We start from the raw sequence: 17,473 nt of genomic DNA, 5'->3' as shown, positions 1-17,473 counted from the left end.
TTCGTGAGTGATTTCGCGGTCACTTAACCGTACAAAGTGGGTGACAATTGATTTATTGCCACACCGATCTTCCATCGAGTCTCGGCAATCGCTATTGAAGCAGTGCAAACAATGCAATCTGACTCTTCCGATTTTTTTACTATTTCCTGTTTCACGTATTTATTTTTGTCGCAAATGCAGAAAATTCGCCATCGAATCCCTGCTGATCAGTGAAACATGAGTGTTCGAATAACGGAACAGTTTTTTAACCAAATAATGTCCAATTCAATGGATTTGTGCAATAATTATCGTTGCATATGGATTTGCATGGAATTAATGCAAGCTATTTTATTGCGAACATACTGCTTAATAATTGTAAAATCAATTTTACATACAAATTTCAAATTTCATATACACCCTTTAATAGGAAATGTGTCCTGCGTCGGCATAACAGTAGCAACAGTTGCCAATCGCAATGAAACAATATAATCACCCGAATGTAAACATCTGAAATAACCTTGTGTTCACATTAATTCCCACAATACTATACGTATACAATGAAGAGCTTGTTAGGATGCTCGACGCGAAAGGTTCGGATAATTGTGTTACTGCATTCTACAGCAAACAATTCACAACCCCAATACACATCTTCGAATTCTCATCTCCGTCGAACAGTGCCCGCATTATCTCGGTGGTTCGAAACATTGGCAACAAATTTTCAAAAATATTTGCAGAACGCACAGAATCTCGAAACCCCTCGGTGTACGCGCGAGCCTCGTTTGTTCACCTTAGGAAGCCGACTACTTATTCGTCCTAAACCATAAGGGCGCGGAACAGTCGCAAAGGTGTTGCTCTCAGCTCCGCTAATCCGAGGCGGAATCATTGTCCCGTGGGCTTGGTTATCCCCGGTCACCACCTAATAAGCAACCTAATTTCCCCTACCCAGACAACATCGTACAAAGGGAAAGGCAGCAGAATCACCTGGTCAAAGGGTGCTGAGTACAACTGGGAACAATACTCGAGCCGGTCTACGCCACTGTGCGCCGCGTCGGAGCCGCTGTCGCAGCAGACGACGACGACAAGGACGACAACGCGACGCGACGGCACTCCGTATCTGCGGCGTGGAGCGAGAAGGGCTAAAGCCCCGGAATAGAGAGAGCGAGTGTCGAGCTAGAAGGCAGGGATCTCGTTGGTGGGGGGGATCGTTGCTCGGTGGATGGGCGTGGCGCGTCGTGGCGGCGGAGTGGGGGCTCCGGTGGGCGGTCCTTCGCGGAATCGTGTCCGCCCCACCTTGTTGCCGGGTTTCCCGGTTTCCTCCGCGATGCGGCGCTGCCGGTGGCTGGAACCAGTTGCAGCTGTGCCGGTTCCCTCACTCCTCGCGGCTTCGTCTCGGCAGACGGGCCTGTATTTACCGTGGCGCATCGTGCTCGCGCGAACCTCGTTTCGGGTTCGAAAGCTCCTCGTCTGGGGTTGTTACTCTCGGCGTGTCGTCGTCGGTTCTGAGCCGGGAGAGAGATTCGGTGTCGAGGGGGGCACATGCGCCATAAACCTTGGTCTCCGGTCCCCGTTCGCCGTGTAAAACCGAGCCGAGAGGTATAGATCGATTCACGTTCCCCGGGTCGAATGCTCCGCGGAGAGGAGGACTCACCCCGAGAGTGGTGGTATTCTAAATCATTTTGAGTGCAGGTGCGCGGACCTTCGGTTTAAAAAAGAAAAGTGATCGTTCCTGTGAACCTACCCGCCCCGGCTGGGTTTCTCGAAGATGGAACCAGGGATCTCGTTAGGGGATTCGATCTCGCGGACTGAGCACGGTCGGCCTGGCTCGCGCGGATGAGCCCAACCTCCCCTCCCCCGAGTCCCAGTGATTGTGCAAGTGTGAAGCCCCTTGAATCCCGAAGGAACCGGTGACTCTAGTCGACAAGCTAGAAAAACAGAGGGGTTCGGTTGATCGAGGTGGCGAGATGTGCCTGTGACCAAGGTACTCTCTTCATCGCCGGACAGGTGACCCCGGGAGCGATTGTATTTATTCTTAGGGGACCAGCCTAAACCCCGCGCATGTAGTTGCTCAGTGAGGTTCTCTCGTTTTTGTGCGTACACCTACTTCTGGAAACCGCTTGTTTCCCCACGGACCTAGCTGGGGAGAAGTTGGGAACTCTCTCTCTCTCTCACTCTCTCTCTCTCTCCTCCGGGCTAAAGGTGGCCGCGAAACGTGGAGGAAGAGCAGACAGAGGAAGAGAACCTGCGCAGCGGACGCCATCTCCGCGTTATCGGCAAGCGGATCCCCCGGGACTCCCCCCCAAGCAGCTTCGGCGTCGCGCACCCTCGGCGGGAGCTACCCCGCGACAGCAGCCACCCTGATGGGAGTGTATGAGGAGCGCGCCCCTCCTACCACCGGCATGCACTGGGTGAGTGTCATCCCTCTGTTCTCCCTTCTTCTTTGCTTATTGGCCGTGCACCCGACGCATCAACTCGCCCCGATCAGCCGTGCACGATTATCCTCGGCCAACCCCCTTTCGTTCACCCCGTGTCTCCGCGATCTGCCAGCTCACCTAACCGCCTCTCCGAAATAGAAGATCCGCGTTAGGTCTGTTGACTCCCTAGCGAGGGTTCCAAAGACCAATTTCGCGGCTCTGTCAGTTTTCCTGGCTTCAGGGATCATTTCATGCTTGCCGAACTGTCTTTCCGGAATGGAAGGTCTAAGTTAGGTATGGCTCTGCGAGTTGTCCTGGAAGATCCAAGTTAGGTTTCTTGATGCTCTAGCGAGGGTCCCGAGGACGAATGTCGAGGATGATCTCACGACGAGGGAACCGCGTTTCCGGAATGGAAGGTCTAAGTTAGGTCTCCCGATTTCCTAGCAGGGGTTTCGAGAAAGTATTTTTAGGTTTCATGAGTTGCGCTGGCCTTGGGGAAGATCTCTGATCTCTGATCGTGACGTCTGATCCTCCACTCGTTGTCTGACAGGTGCAAAAATTAATGAACGTTTGGATTCATTCGTAGCTTGGTTCAAATTCTGTGATGAAGAGGTTGATGTGTTATTCGGGTGATGATGTTTTGGACTGGTCGAGAGTAGTTTGTTTGAAAAGCAATTCAGCGATGACGGGGTTGATGTTTCATTTAGGGGACGGTGTTTTGGAGTGGTGTAGAGTTGTTTATTCCAATTTAATCTTTCGTAGTCCGTTAGGGGGTTACATTAAAGCTGGCCCATAGAAGGGATGGAAGTAAAATCGTCATTCAATTGCTCGGTTTCTGACGAATAAATTAATTGAACAGTCCCTGAATTAGACGGAAAGATTAACCTGTCCACAAGAAATACCTTCAGAAATGTGTCTTAAAAAATTGATAAATGAATCGGCGAACAGCCCTGAACATGATGGATCATATGTTCACAAGTATGGTTCACCGTCGAATCTATTTTGCCTAATTCGGACATTTCATCCGAATAGAATATTTTCGAATATTTTATATAGAAATTGTTTCTAATTAGGGTACAGTAATTTTTAGTAGCGTCTCAGAGGTGACAATAGAAAAGGCTAAGGCACGTATTTTCATGAAAATCGCACAATTTCCGCAGCGTCCTCGCAGAAAATATCGCAAGCGATAGTTCTGTCACCGTTTCGAAGAGTTTGCGATCATGGTATCGAACCGACAGCGAATCGAATCGGCCGATAGGTGGAAAAGGGATCGCGGAATCCCACGCGACGCCTCATCCAAGCTCTCCTACCCCTTAATGGAAACAAATCCCGAGTCCGGATAATTCGAACCGGCGGTTTTATTGCCCGCGATTCCGTAATTGGAATATTGCTGGTCGTCGCGCGACCAGTCCGGGACGAGTCCGACGCTTATCGGCGACGTAACGCCCGGTTGATATATTCACCGGACAACGGCGGAACGGGTTTCTTGATCCAAGGCGGTGTAGATCGATGCCGACAGAACAAAAAAAAAAAAAAAAGAAGAAGGAAAACAAAAAATAACGATTACGACAGTCTCTCGGCGCGTCAACCGAACGACCACGCTAATGGATCGCGATAGAAGACACGAATTTTAGGCGTTATGCGAAAAATATCGCAACACAGCCCTCGGCGTCGCACCGGGTGACAGTCTTGATGACAGATCGCAGTGCTTCCTCCAAAAATAAAATTCTTTTCAGACGTTTCTCATGGCATTCTCGTTTGCAGAATTGACGTTTCTCTGCTCCATTTTTTTTTTTTGAACGCTGAAGAATTATTCTTGTTAATTCGGAGTGCTGAAAATGAGAGATTGTTTGAATCGTTGCTTTTGGAATTCTAGAATTTGAGCACTCTTTTGAGCGATATTTTTCTTTCATGGCTATTTCGTGAGCTTTTTTTACTGATGATTTTAGTGAACGAATGGTATACACTGTTTATTGCGTTATTAGTTGCGAACCACAAGAATGATCTCATTGTGGACTCGTTATAATTTATTTCAGTTCTTCGTTTTTATGCAAGGAATTTGGAAAGTTTTCTTTTTTGCTAATCCTTGTGTTACAGCAATTTGACATTAAGGAAATCAATGACAACGTTGATAGTGACTACTCTTCGAGCCTTTTCAGGTTCTGCAAAGCCTAATGAAATTCGTTTCACACAAATATGACAAACATTAACACTCGAGTACTGCTGATTGTATTTTCGATCGGCTAGGTGAACCAAAAAGCGCAGAATCGTTTACTGCCGGAATAAAGTTTAATAATTGCGATTAAATGAAGAAGGTTAACGACTTTACCTACCAAAAACCTATAATAATATTAACCTTTCTGATAACCCAGCTGAATGCAAAAGAAGCTCGGAAATTTTTTTACAAGGAATTTCAGTAGTTGTCACACTATAAAAATTCCAAAAAAATTTCTTGAATTACGAATGAAATTGATCTTCGATGTTAAAACTGCAATAATCGCCGGTGAGCGCTAAATGGATAGACGAAGAGGACAGCAAAGGTGTCGTAAAGGGATTAGCGAGTCACCGGGTAGAAATTTCGACTATTTTTCTCCTGTGCTCGGCCGTTGTAAAGTCATACGTAGGAACGTTGCTCGCCGACATTCGTTTCCACTGGCACAAGCGTCCCGAATGCCCGAACAATGTACGATCAGCGAAAACGGCGTTCATCTTCGCGGAATGTTAATTCCGTTTTAAACGACTGCTGAATGGCCGCGCCGTTAACGGGTACACCTTGTAAACAAACGTAATTGATTGTTCCGTGTCACCGCGTTGCCCGCTAATTGAACCGATGCATTAAACCGCGGCTACGCCGACGAAACGAGCTCTCTCGCATACGAAACCCCCGGTGGTATTCCTTTGAATTCCTTTTTTCCTCTCGTTTCATCCGTCCCTCGACGTTTCCCCCCCTCGCATTAAATTCGTCGTCGGCTCGAATGATAATCCGAACGGCGTTGCCGATTTTTGACTGGTCGTTGACAAGTTGCGAGTGTGCGAGCCGCACTGCGGCCGTGTCTCCCGATCCTTGATTAGTAGTTTTACGGCTCCGGGAACTGGTTATCGATATCATTTTTTCCCGAGTTTGACTGACCTAATGAACGATCTAAGCGACACTTACTCCACTGGCGTTCGCAAAAACTTTTTCGAACCGTGACGTACCGTGCTGGTTCTCTGACAGGAGCGTTGACAATCCCCGAGACGTTGTTAGAATACTAAACGGCCACTTTGCCGATTCACTGGAAATCTTATTCATTCAAATAGCTGAGACTGTTTGCTTACAGATGAAAAATTTGTTAGATTGCTAGCTCAAAAGTTGCTGGGCCTCTAGTATCTTCGACGGCCTCCACATTCCTTAAAAAAAAAGCAGAGCTATTAATAACTATTAAACAAGATCTATTCATTCTCGGCCACATTTCGTTCATCTCGGTTCCATAAACAGTGCTCCGTCAGAGACATAAAAGTCTCTCGCCGAATTGCCATAAATTCCAGCATTTCGAGAGAGGACCGCCCAGCAGAATAATGCTTCCATTGTGTGCTCAGATGAAACATTTTAGAGCATTTTCGATGGAACTGTCAGATGTTTTTTAAGTGGTCATTGAGGATCGCGCGGATTTCTTTGTTGAGGATTTGGCCGATCGGAGGGGAAAAAAATTGTTGATTAATATTGGTTTCGTGAAACCGCGAAAACGCTCGAGCGCTCGATCTCCGGCGATGACCGGCGCGACGGACATATCTCCGGCTGGCTGGCTAATAAATTACGCTCGGCACAAACGGACCACTATCACGAGCAGACACGTTCGTGGCACGATGCCCTTATCTCATCGAAGTTACAATAATCACACTCTCTTCGGCCGCGCCGGGTCTCGGCTCCAGGCTGACGCACGCGCGTGGAAAACATCGAAAGCGTCGTGAGACTAAACGACGCCGAATACGGGCCACGATAACGCTGATACGCTGTTCGGAACTTCCGGTACACCGTCCGGTCCATCCCTGTCGCAGCCTAAAATCGGAACAAATTTTTCGAAAGCTCCAGAAACGCGAAAATCTCGTCGAACCGGAGCATAAACGCGGAGATGCACTCTCATGACTATTGCATGACGTGGACGTTCACTGAGAAGATCTAGAACTATAATGTGCGCGGAAAAAGTGTCAGGTATTTCTCATGTCCGGAGAAGTGGCCAACAATTTTTATTTTAATCGTTGTACAACGTGGAAATATTGAAATATGTTTAAAAATTCATGGAATAAAACTACAAGAAGGCTACTCACTTTGTTCCGCTTGTCTCTGTTGCAATGGGTAGGAATAGAGAAATATATAAAAATAATTAGATCACCCTGTAGCAGTTTGCACGATCGTTCTAAAATTGTCAAGTACTTCTACGTTTCCCTAGATCTTGAAAAAAATATAAAAATAATTTATCACTGTCCTGCAGCAATTTCCACAGGTGTTCAAAAAATTGTTTCAAGAACAATTAAATCACGAGGTCTGAACTGGTAATAAAATTTTTTCGGAGCAATCGACAGATCGCTCAACAATCCAAAGTAACATGAAGCGCAGTCACCTAGTCAATGCAGATTGCGGTCAAGCAATTCTCATTGTCGCTTCTCCGTTGTCTCGAAGCTCAAAATCTCACGGTCCGCTGTGACTCGTCTGAAAGGAGCCTGTGATACACTTCCCCAGGAATTCCCAGCAGTCGAATAACTCTCGGCAGAGACCCGCGTCTCAAAAACTCGCCGCGAGTCGTAAATTTCGTGCGACGTCCGGGGCCCCGGTTATTTATTTTCGTATTTTCGTGCGTCCGCGCGCGCGAGTATGGCGTCGAAATGAATTATGTGCCCGGTTGCAGTGCGTTCGGAAAAGCTTCGGTTGCGCAATCCTCGAAAAACCGAAGCCTGCGCCGAAAAACCATTTCGCTGGCTGGCTCTCGGCTGTTTCGCGGCGATAAACGTAATCGCTCGAAGGAGATTAGGATGTTGGACGCACGGCACCCGCGTCGACTTCGACCGATACGCTTTTAATCGGGCACGCCGCTTTCGGTAAACAAAATATTTACGCGGCTTCGCCTGCCAGGCATCACGGCTCGGTTATGATCGCGTTTACGTTAGGGTTGGGTCAAGTGCACCCTGCATCGCAGCGGCGAGAGGTATGGCGAAGCTGCGTGCACTTCGATGCGCATTAACGCAGAAAAAATTTCAAACACTCTGGCCATTTTCGTTCTGATTTGTTCGGTTGATTAACAATCTTTCTTGTTGCTCTTCTTCGTCGCTGCAACGATGATACACAAGAATGAATATTATAATTGGTTAAACACAAGACTTCCAAGGTATTCAAAGAACTAGATTATTATTAGAATTATTAAAAGAGGAATTGCTTACTCATCTGACTTTTGTTTTAGAGAACTGACTTGGACAGCTTACATTTAGCGTAAAGATCCGCAATCTATTTATTATATTATTCAATGAAGTGAAAGTTGCCTCGAAGAGTTAAAATATGTAACAATTCATTTCGATCAGACTAATATTATTTTCTCGGAAAATGAATGATTTTGCTGTCGATTGTTGTTTGTGGTACTGTTTCGTTTTTCATGAAAACTACATTGGCTTCGTTGTGTTGTTGGTTTTTGAAGGCAATTTACCAAGTCGACTTTTTGGGAGTTTACAATATCGATATTTTGCTACAGCGTCGATTTAATCAAACAAGCAAATTGCATCGCCGAGGAACGTATTCGAGTTTTGTTCGAGCAGGGTCATAAACGAGTCGTTTCTCGTCAGCACGTTTCACTGTGAAGCGGTTCGCGCGAAACGCCGTCGGAAGCGTAATTCTCTGCGCAGTCTTGGGCCAGCTCGGATGGACAGTGAGAAATCTATTAAACGATCCGAGCAAATGGCGACGATCCGTCGAGAGACGAGTTCTCGAGATTCGGTCCCCGTCGAAAGGGCGACGGAATCGCTACCGGTTCGGACAGAAATGAATTTCGACGAGAACACGACGCTGCCCCGGCGAGCCTCTTCTATACCGAATTATTTCGCTGGCATCCGGAGGACTCCTTCTGGCCTGGCCAGCTACCTGGCTCGGCGATTCGAATCGATCAAACGCGGGCCCTCGATGATTAATGATTAACTCCTCGCCCGATTATTTCCCTTGTTAACCCTTCTGTTCGACAGACTGTCCAAGAAACTGAAAGTGTTTCTGCTGGAACAAGCGAATTGGATATACAGTTGTTTAACGATTCACAAGTTTCAGAACTGGTTTGAAAATGAGACTACTTCGTTCGCGTGTTACTGCGGTGCATAATTATTGTATTATCCGTCCGATAATGTTAATGAGATTCGGCTTCAACTCTGGTTTGTGGACAAAAATTGTGTGCGTTCTTTGAGCTTTGGAGAAAATTTAGGAGCATGGAAATTTAGCAATTGGAACGTTAAAAATTCGAAATCCCGCATTTTTATAAATTTGACAGATCCATCGCCAGTTTAATGATATACTCTGTTTCGCTAATTATTCATATTTTGGGAGGTCTGTCGGAAACTTTATTATATTTAAATTTATTGTGTTTAGGAGGGACGGCGGTTGTTGCCAAAACGGTTCTTGATTTTCGCGAATCGATCAACGTTCGCGAGCGGAATTGCCGAAAATATTGGCGGTGTTTATTCACTCTCTCAGCGAACAGATTAAAATTCGAGCTCGATTGATTGCTGAAATTAACAGCCGGATGACGGCGCCGGCGAGAGAGGCGCGGTCTAAATTTTCGCGGAACGCGAGGGAAACCATAATCTCGGGGTCGGGTCGTGATTCTTGGCCTGCTCGGCATGCGCCGCTTTCTGTCACTGCAGTAAATAATCAGTTCGGCGTGTCTCGTGAATCTTCGAATATGTTCGTGCCGATGGTGTCGCGTCGATGATCTTCCCATGTCTCTGTCGCATTTTTAAACAAACACTGGTCTTCCCATTCAATTTTTTATCGTCTCCAGAACTTGAAATATCAAGAAATATTGGCAGAATTATTTTCTATTTGTCGTGATCGAAAGAAGAAGAAAGAAACGAGTAGAACAATTTTTGTATGAATTTGTTTCTCAATCTCGCGCATCTTGAATTAATGAGAAAAAATAAACGAGGGAAGCAACGTTGAAAAACCTTCATAAAAGTTGATCATGTTATTTGAAGATGCAGAAAGAATGATTTTTTCTTCGTTCTTGAGTATCTAAGATCAAAGAGGAAGTGTCTGAAGGATGAAGCATTGCGAAATTTTTACACGAATTGATTATTTGATTCTGAATGTAGATAGAATTATTTCTTCCTTATTCTTGAGCATCTTGGAAATGAACAAATAACAAATGAAGACTCGTGCAGACATATTGAAGAACGCGTTGAAACAAAATGAAGCTAATACAGAGACAGCATACTCAACATTCCAACAATTATCAAAAAGAATTTTCTTGCATTCCAAAGGATCACGAAATAATATCACTTTCAACTTCAGCAGCGTCGCTTTCTACTCGTACTGTTTCACCAACTCGGAATGCACGTTGATCTCTTCCGAAAGGCCGGGAGAATGATAAAATTGGATAAAATTGTTTTCCCGAAGGACGACGATAAACGATCTTCTCAAAGTAAGGAAAATTGCGTTACGGGCAAATTTCAGGAAAATCACATAAAGATCAGCAATTCCTCAATTTGCATTACGTGCGTCTCGAAATCGATCAGAAATTGCCGCGTTCGTCGCGTCTCGAGTTGTGCAATGGCGCACCGGATGCAAGGCAAGGACAGCCGCTCAATTTGATACTTCCACGAAACGTGTCCCTTCTTCTCCGAAGCTTGATTCGTCTTCTGCGCCACGTGTGCGCGTCGTTTCGCCTCGCTCGCCGTCTTTTCCTCGCGGAAAAAAAATGATCACGTTCGCGAAAATGCGAACAGGAACAAGAAAAACACAGAGAAAGAAATCGAAAATCTATCGACGAGATTCGAAGCGGAAACCCGACTTTGCTCCGGACCCCCGTGACTCAACGAACTTGCAAAACTCCGGGTTTTGCAACCGGCTGTGCCGTGTACGAAAAGGAAAGAAAAAGGAAAAAGAAGTGGAAAAAGAACACGGTAGAACCGCGAATTAATATTCATGTTAGCCGCGAGTGTTGCGCGCGGTGGAAAGTCGTCCGACAAACTCGTCGAAATTTCATGAGCGGAGGCGGCTCGATAATTGAAATCGTTTCTTGAGCGCGTCGCTTCGCGAAGAGAAACGCCAATCAAATCGATACCTTTCACTCGACCGTAATTATTCGTTTCTTTTTGTTTTCCGGTGATACGCGGAGTCATCGTCGCCGCGACGCCATCTTCGAGACGCGTCGCCGACAGCCGATTGAAAATCTCGCGTCGATCCTGCTCGAAACTCGAACTTTATTCTTCCCTTCGTTATCTGAATTTTTATTGATGCCTAATCTTTACTAGAATATTTTATTTTACAGCTGTAAGAGCTCCAATTCGGTCGTTTCATTCGCGAAAGAAAGATTAATAGACAATCTTAGTCTTAATATCGATAAAACGAAGAAATTCTTTCAGCTAACTTTATTTCTCCCGACCTCCAATTTTTATTATACTTTTAGTTTTTAATTTTCGCCGATCTCTAATCTCGGTTACAGCAGTTTGCGTTGAGGAGAGGAGCAGTGTTGCGTAATATTCGAGTCGTACGCTTTTCGTTGCTTCTTCTCCTTCTTCCAAAGATTCCGGCATTCGGCGGAGTTATATCATCCACAACGAGATCAAATTACATTGTGCCAACATTGATCGCGGGACGAGAGCGGCATAGGAAGCTCTTATCTAATGTATAATGAGAATTTACGATCGATAGATCACCCAGTTAAGAGATTAACGCGTTCGATATCGGCGCATCTAAGCTTGAACTTTCAGGGGAACAATGAGTTTCCCATGGCCAATAAAAAGGCAGCCTAAACGCTAGCCTGTATCACTCTGCCGGTTTCAAGATGGCCTCTCGGTTAATTATGCATGCGGCGTTCGCGGACGCTTTGGACTTTATGATGCGAAAAAGAAATTTTATTTCGTTCACGAGCTCTCGAAATCTTTGACGAGCGTAGAAATACAATTCTTGCTTTATTCGATCAGGATCTTTGAAGTGTAAAAAATATTGCTGAATAGTAGTCTTGCAAATGGGAAATGTTTCTGTAGTATTTTTGTAGTATTATATTCTGTAGTGGTAGTGGTATTTACATGCCTTAATAGTATTTTTAAGCCTACTGAACCAATTTTTCTAAAAATTGTTCTGACATGTAAACATTGGTGTTACGGGGTCGTGTAAAAATGTGTAGGCTCGGCAAAAATGATTCTAATGTCAAAATTTACTCTACATTCCCAGCAAGGGGTCAACAGTTACGCTTCTTCGTATTTTCTTATTTTACCCTCGCTATTCCACGCAGAAGTGCAGATCCACATAAAACGAACCGCACTTCGTCAAAAAGTTAAAAAACGTCTGATCAACCTCTGAACCTTAAAAATAGCTAAACACCCCCGGCAAGCAGTTAACGTTCGCATTCTCTTTGTATTTCTCTAATTTGCATACCTCATGAATGCATGGATAACAATATCTGGATGATTTATGAACAATGCCGCTCATATGCAGATTCCGAAGCAGGAGGCCTAACGGGGTGCGGTTTTTAGCAACCGGACGGGGTTTTTCTCGATGCCACCGTGCTCGAACCGGGCCCGAGGTGGCACCGAACAATAGCCACTTTAAAATCCAGCAAAATTATCATCACAAAAAAGAAAAGAAAATGAAAAAATTCCCTCCTCGAGAAGGGGTTAATAGTGACATTTCTTCGTATTTTGCGTTGACCAGTCCTCACAAAAGTTTGGATCCGCATAAAATAAGCTGAGCTTCGTCAACAAATTGCGAAACGTGAATCACAATCTAAATCTGAAAAATACCACGCGCCCTCGGCAGTGGTGCGACATTCCCTAGAATTTCTCTAATTTCCATATCTGATAAATGCGTAAAAATAGCTAGATGGCTAACGAACAATAGCCCGCACAGACACCGACGCGAGGGGCCTAACGGGGTGCGGTTTTTAGCAGCCGGACAAGGTTTTTTCGCTGCAACCGTGCCCGAGGTGGCACAGTAGCACGAGATCAGAGCCCCGGACCGATATTTTCGTTGGCGAGAGTGGTTGGTAGCCGGTCGCCGCGGAGAAGTGCAGATAGCGGGCCAGTTTATCGGTTCGCCGCGGTGTTAACCGTCGCCCACGCGTTTTAAGAGAGAAAACCACAGCGCCGTGCGCGCCGAGTAGACGCGACGAGGCTGTTTATTGTTATCACTATCACGGCCCGGCCAAGGGAAGCTGATACGCCGCCGGGCAACACGGTGGACAAGCGTGCTTATAAAACCGTGAAAAAGCTCCGGCTTGCGGCCGCCTGCCGTTCTCCACGGCCATACTGGATCGGTTTCCTGCTCCGTCCTGCGAGCGAGCCCGAACATTTTTCAACTCACGGCTCCCTTTCGTTTCGTCGGACATTTTATTGGCCGGAAACGCCGCGCCGCGTGCAGAAAACCCGATCAATGTTGCTTGAAATTTTATACTTCGATAACAGCACCGTCCGCGAACCGTGTATGAACCATCATTTTCTGTATTTGGGGTGTTTACGAGGACGGTGCAACGGGAATCGCGTCCCGCCGCTCGGTAATCGAATGCTGCAGCTTTATCTGCGGATTTATTTATCGGGCTGCTCGGACGGATTTTCTTTTAAGGCTCCGAAATAGATTCCCCTTTATCGATCGGATTTACCATCTTTCATTGTGCTCACTTATTTAAGACGATGATTCACGCGTCGTACGACTGGTCTTTTCGCGATCATATCTCGCGATGATCTCTAAAAATTCTGGAATACCAGCTTGGAGTGCAGACTGTGCTGCGTTTCAAAGGAACAAAATTTTGCTGATATCTTTGGCCCTCGAATTTTGTCGATGAAAATGTAAATTCGAAGAAATTATCGTACAAATTACTATTTTCAAATCGAAACTAAAATAAATCAAGATCACGTTCAATTCGGAGGAAAACTGAACATTAATTTCTTTAATCAGCAACGCACCTAGAACAATTAGAGCTACAAGAGTATGGTCTAAACGGGAAACCGAGGACTCCCAAGAAAGAAATCCGCGGAGAACTCATCACGTGTGAAGCAGAATTTTCCCTCCTCGCCCGGCGGTCACGGAATCGTCGCGCAACAGCCATGCGATTTCGCGGAAGGTCTTCGAAACCGTATCTAATGAAATTTATTTCGCGGTGTCTTATCGTTCCAAGGAAACGCCACGTAACAATGTTTCGCGGTTAGCCGCTGAGGCAATTTTCTTGCGTCGGTTTTTCCCGCCAAGGGGATCGGTGTAATTGGAGCGCGAGCCTTTTTGTCGCGTGTCTCGATCTGTTATGATTTACGGGAACCCATTGGCTCTGGGAGCCGTTCGAGAATTTTTGTTACGAAGGTTCACGGAAAACTCGCACATTATCGCGCTTAACCATGGGAAAACGGGATCGATTCGAGAACTCTCCCTGAGAAGTTTCCACGGGGCGCGGCGGCTCGAGCAAGGAAAAAGTTTCAAGGACGTTTGCTAACCGCAGACGTTGCTGACGATTTCAACTTGATAATGCGCTTTTCAGAGACCTGATAATTAATTACTGGGACGAAGAATGTTATTTGTCACTCTTTGTCGTTGTGCGAAGCAGCGAGGTTCGAACTTTCTACAGCAAATTTCAGTTTTGAAGTGTTTGTTGAATGATGGAGGTTCTTTGGAATTGTGTTTCTAAGTTCATCATGATTTCTCTCGCGAAAGATTTAATTCGATTTTACTGGGACTTTCGCGAGTACGATTTTCGCGCACTTGGGTGGTGCAGAAAAATTCGCAAAAATTCAGGGAGATACTTCAGAGACCATAGTACAAGCCTGTAAAATTGAAATCTCTGTAAGAAGATCGTGTAACTTGGTATTGGAATTGTTGCACGCAGGAAATTTATCCGAGGCAGGAAAAGAGCCTGGCGCCATTAATATTCTCGGGGCGCGGGTTTTCCGCGACGCGACGGTGAACAGGATGTCCATTTCCAGAATTTCCTCGAGATTTCGCAACCGGCCGGCCATCCTATAAATTTCCCACGAAAGACCGTCGACCGGTCGATCGATCTTCACGATCCTTATCCATCCCGAGAGTGGACCCGCGCCGCGAAACGCACGCCGGACTTTCACCGCGCGCGAGCGCGCGCTCGCGTTGCAAGCTTGCACAAGACCCCGCCTTTTTCATTTTCGCGAAACGTGAAGTAAATAACGAGCGCGGAATCCGCCTCGCGGGATGCCGGCACGAAAACCCGTAGAATGCCGGCAGAAATGTCGCCTCGATTGTGCGCCGTCACTGGTCCAACCGTTTCGAGATATCGACCACCAATTGCAACCGCTCTCGCTTATACCTGCCTCGATTCTTTTCACCTTTTTACCCAGCCACCAGCGCTCGTCGCTGACACGTTGACTGACCGCCGGCGCCGATAACGCTATGATTTAACGACTACGCTGCCGGACTTCGCGCGGTTGATAACGGATCCGAGCCATTTTTCCCATCTCGCGACCCGGGAATTGCTAATTCGAGATATCGCGTTTTCTTATGACAGTTAGTGGAAATTGTTTCGAGATCAAGCGATTTTTTTCCAGCGGGAAATCAACGCGTGCACGAGCTCGACTCACGCCTCGCCTGAAAATCGCAAGGTTACCCAGAGGGATGAATCGTTAATTGAATTTAATCGGGCCGCGGCACGCTAGGCTCTTTCGATGCGTCAGCGAAATTTGGCGCACGCAATCATTGCGATACAAAGTTTCCTGAACTTCTACTCGAAATTTGAATTGCATAAGGTTAGACCACGGACTTGGAAGTATCTTCGTGAATTTTTGCAGATTTTTTGGCTCGCTCTAAGTGTCCGGAAATTGTACTGAACGAGTCTAGAAAAATTGATACAGATATTAGGCGGCAGTTTTGCTAAAGTGCACACACTGATACAAAGTTTCACGAAGTTTTTTCGGAGTTTCGGATTTTATAGGCTCGGACTGTGAACCTGGACGTATCTGGATGAATTTTTTCAGAATTTTTCGTGTACTCCAAGCGCGTGAAAAAAATAAATTGTAAAATCTCCTATTTGTAATATTTGCGTTAGAATAAAATTGAATAAGGATTGCACTGCACTCTGTATTATATGGATCGATAAAAATCTGAAGTCAAGCAGCATTAAAAATACATTCGAACAGTAAACATTTACCACCGTCTGCTAACAACATTTAATGTTTTACCAGTTTCCATAGCCACTTTTTGGCAACTCGCAGCAAACTCTCCGAACATTTTCATTAAGTTTAACGTCAGGAGGGGTAGTCATACTAAGTTCCGAAATAATTTGCGAACGTCGAGAGGACAGTCAAAGGATTCTTCCGGTCAGTTCCTATGGCGGATTTCCAACGTCCACAAGCTTCAGATATCTGGGTCGCCGGCTCTTGATCCGCATAAGGAACTCAGGGTTCCCCATTCGTGAAATTCTCGCATGGCATGGTTCTCCAAAATGGAGGACACGGGCAAAAAGCGTCGCGCTCGCGAGAAACCGTTGGAGATGGAAAAGCCGAGCGTACCATAATTCTCTTCCAGTAGGAATCCGCATTTACATTCGTTGTCGGCGCTTCTTTCGGCCGCTCGATATACACGCCGAGCGAGAAGGTTGGGAAATCTCATTGAGACACGTCGAAAGAAAACCAGCCGACCGCTGCTGCTGCTGGTGCTCTGCTCCCGGGAACCGTCTTCGGCGCTGTACAAGTGCAACTTAACACAATAGAGTGTTAAGAAACGCGCCTGACTGCTGGAAAAAGCGTGCATTGTTCCGGCGATTCGCTCGAGGTTAATGATGACATTAAGCCCTGGAACTGTAAATGAAAACTATTGTGCGTTCCCCGTTTCAGACCTTTGACTTTCCTCGACACCGATATCCTCTTCGGATTAACAATTTTCGAAAGGCGATCATGCTGCTCTCGAGCCGAGCTCGTGCAATCGCGTTCGTTTGCAAAATTGCGGCGGAGGGAGCCCGAAATTCGAGGCGTTAATTTTCCCGTGGGAAATCGATTTCTTAAATTTTCCAGCTTTAGTGTTTATTCCAATAAGAAACGAAAGTTAATAATTCGCAGACAAGAAGAATAATCTTGGCAGAGCTAATTTACATTTCAGCGCGATATTCAACGTGTTGCCTTCGGTGATACGGATAAGAAATAACTTTCTATTCAACTCCCGTTCCCGTGGATCGATGCGCTTTTATGCTACGGAACGATCGTCCGAGTCCGATTGCAAAAGAGGAAGATATGCGAATGATTAGACTCCCGATGGACAGTCGTTAAAAAGCGAGCTCTCCGCCGTTCGATCTCTAAGTGGGACGATCGTAAAATAGAGAAACTTTCGCTGTCGTTTCTGGCGAGGGAGCCAGCCGTTGAAGGAACGAGCGGCGAGCATCATCGTCCTCCGCATGATCGACAGAACTGGTTCAAAAATGACATATTCGTCCGTGGAATCGAGTCCAGCTCGGCGGGGCGTCCCGGGATCGAGGCAAGAAAGTCGCCCAATCAAAGTTCCAATCGGAGGCTTAATCAGTGATCCTCGAAGGAAACGAGCATAGTTCTCGAACAGGGGCGTTCGCGGGACACCATGGAGACGCGCGTTCTTCGGATTCTTTACGCGGCCCGGTTTATTACATAAGAAACGCGCAGCAGACGTAACCGTTACGTCGCCGGCGCAGAGAAAATCCTCGCGACGACGCGCAAACAAAGTTTCCTGCAACTTCTATCAGCTTCCTCGTTCAGCGTAACGCTCCAACCTCCTTGATCTATGCGATCCGTTGATCCGCTTGCACGTACCTCTGCCGGCCCGCGTCTCGAAACGGAACAAAGTCGACGGGGAAAAAGAAAATCATCGCGCGGAGTCCTTGCAATTTTTATTAGCGTCCTCGTTCAGCATAATGCTCCGACTCTCTCGACCTACG

General features: G+C 46.3%; 1 protein-coding gene across 2 annotated transcripts in view; it reads left to right on the top strand.

Moving 5' to 3' along the window:
* Positions 1–1,370: 1,370 nt before the first annotated feature.
* The window catches only part of LOC143356381 (protein apterous-like), a 69,237-nt gene continuing 53,134 nt past the window's right edge, over positions 1,371–17,473 (top strand). For both annotated transcript variants that reach the window (XM_076792029.1, XM_076792028.1), the window contains exon 1: positions 1,371–2,384. In XM_076792029.1, coding sequence (XP_076648144.1) covers positions 2,337–2,384 — 48 coding nt within the window. In that variant the 5' untranslated portion in view covers positions 1,371–2,336. The remainder of the gene's footprint in view (positions 2,385–17,473) is intronic.

The sequence above is a fragment of the Halictus rubicundus genome, chromosome 8 (assembly GCF_050948215.1).
Source record: "Halictus rubicundus isolate RS-2024b chromosome 8, iyHalRubi1_principal, whole genome shotgun sequence".
Lineage (NCBI taxonomy): Eukaryota > Metazoa > Arthropoda > Insecta > Hymenoptera > Halictidae > Halictus > Halictus rubicundus.
Note: the sequence above shows the minus strand (reverse complement) of the source record. Positions and strands in the feature narration are given on the sequence as shown.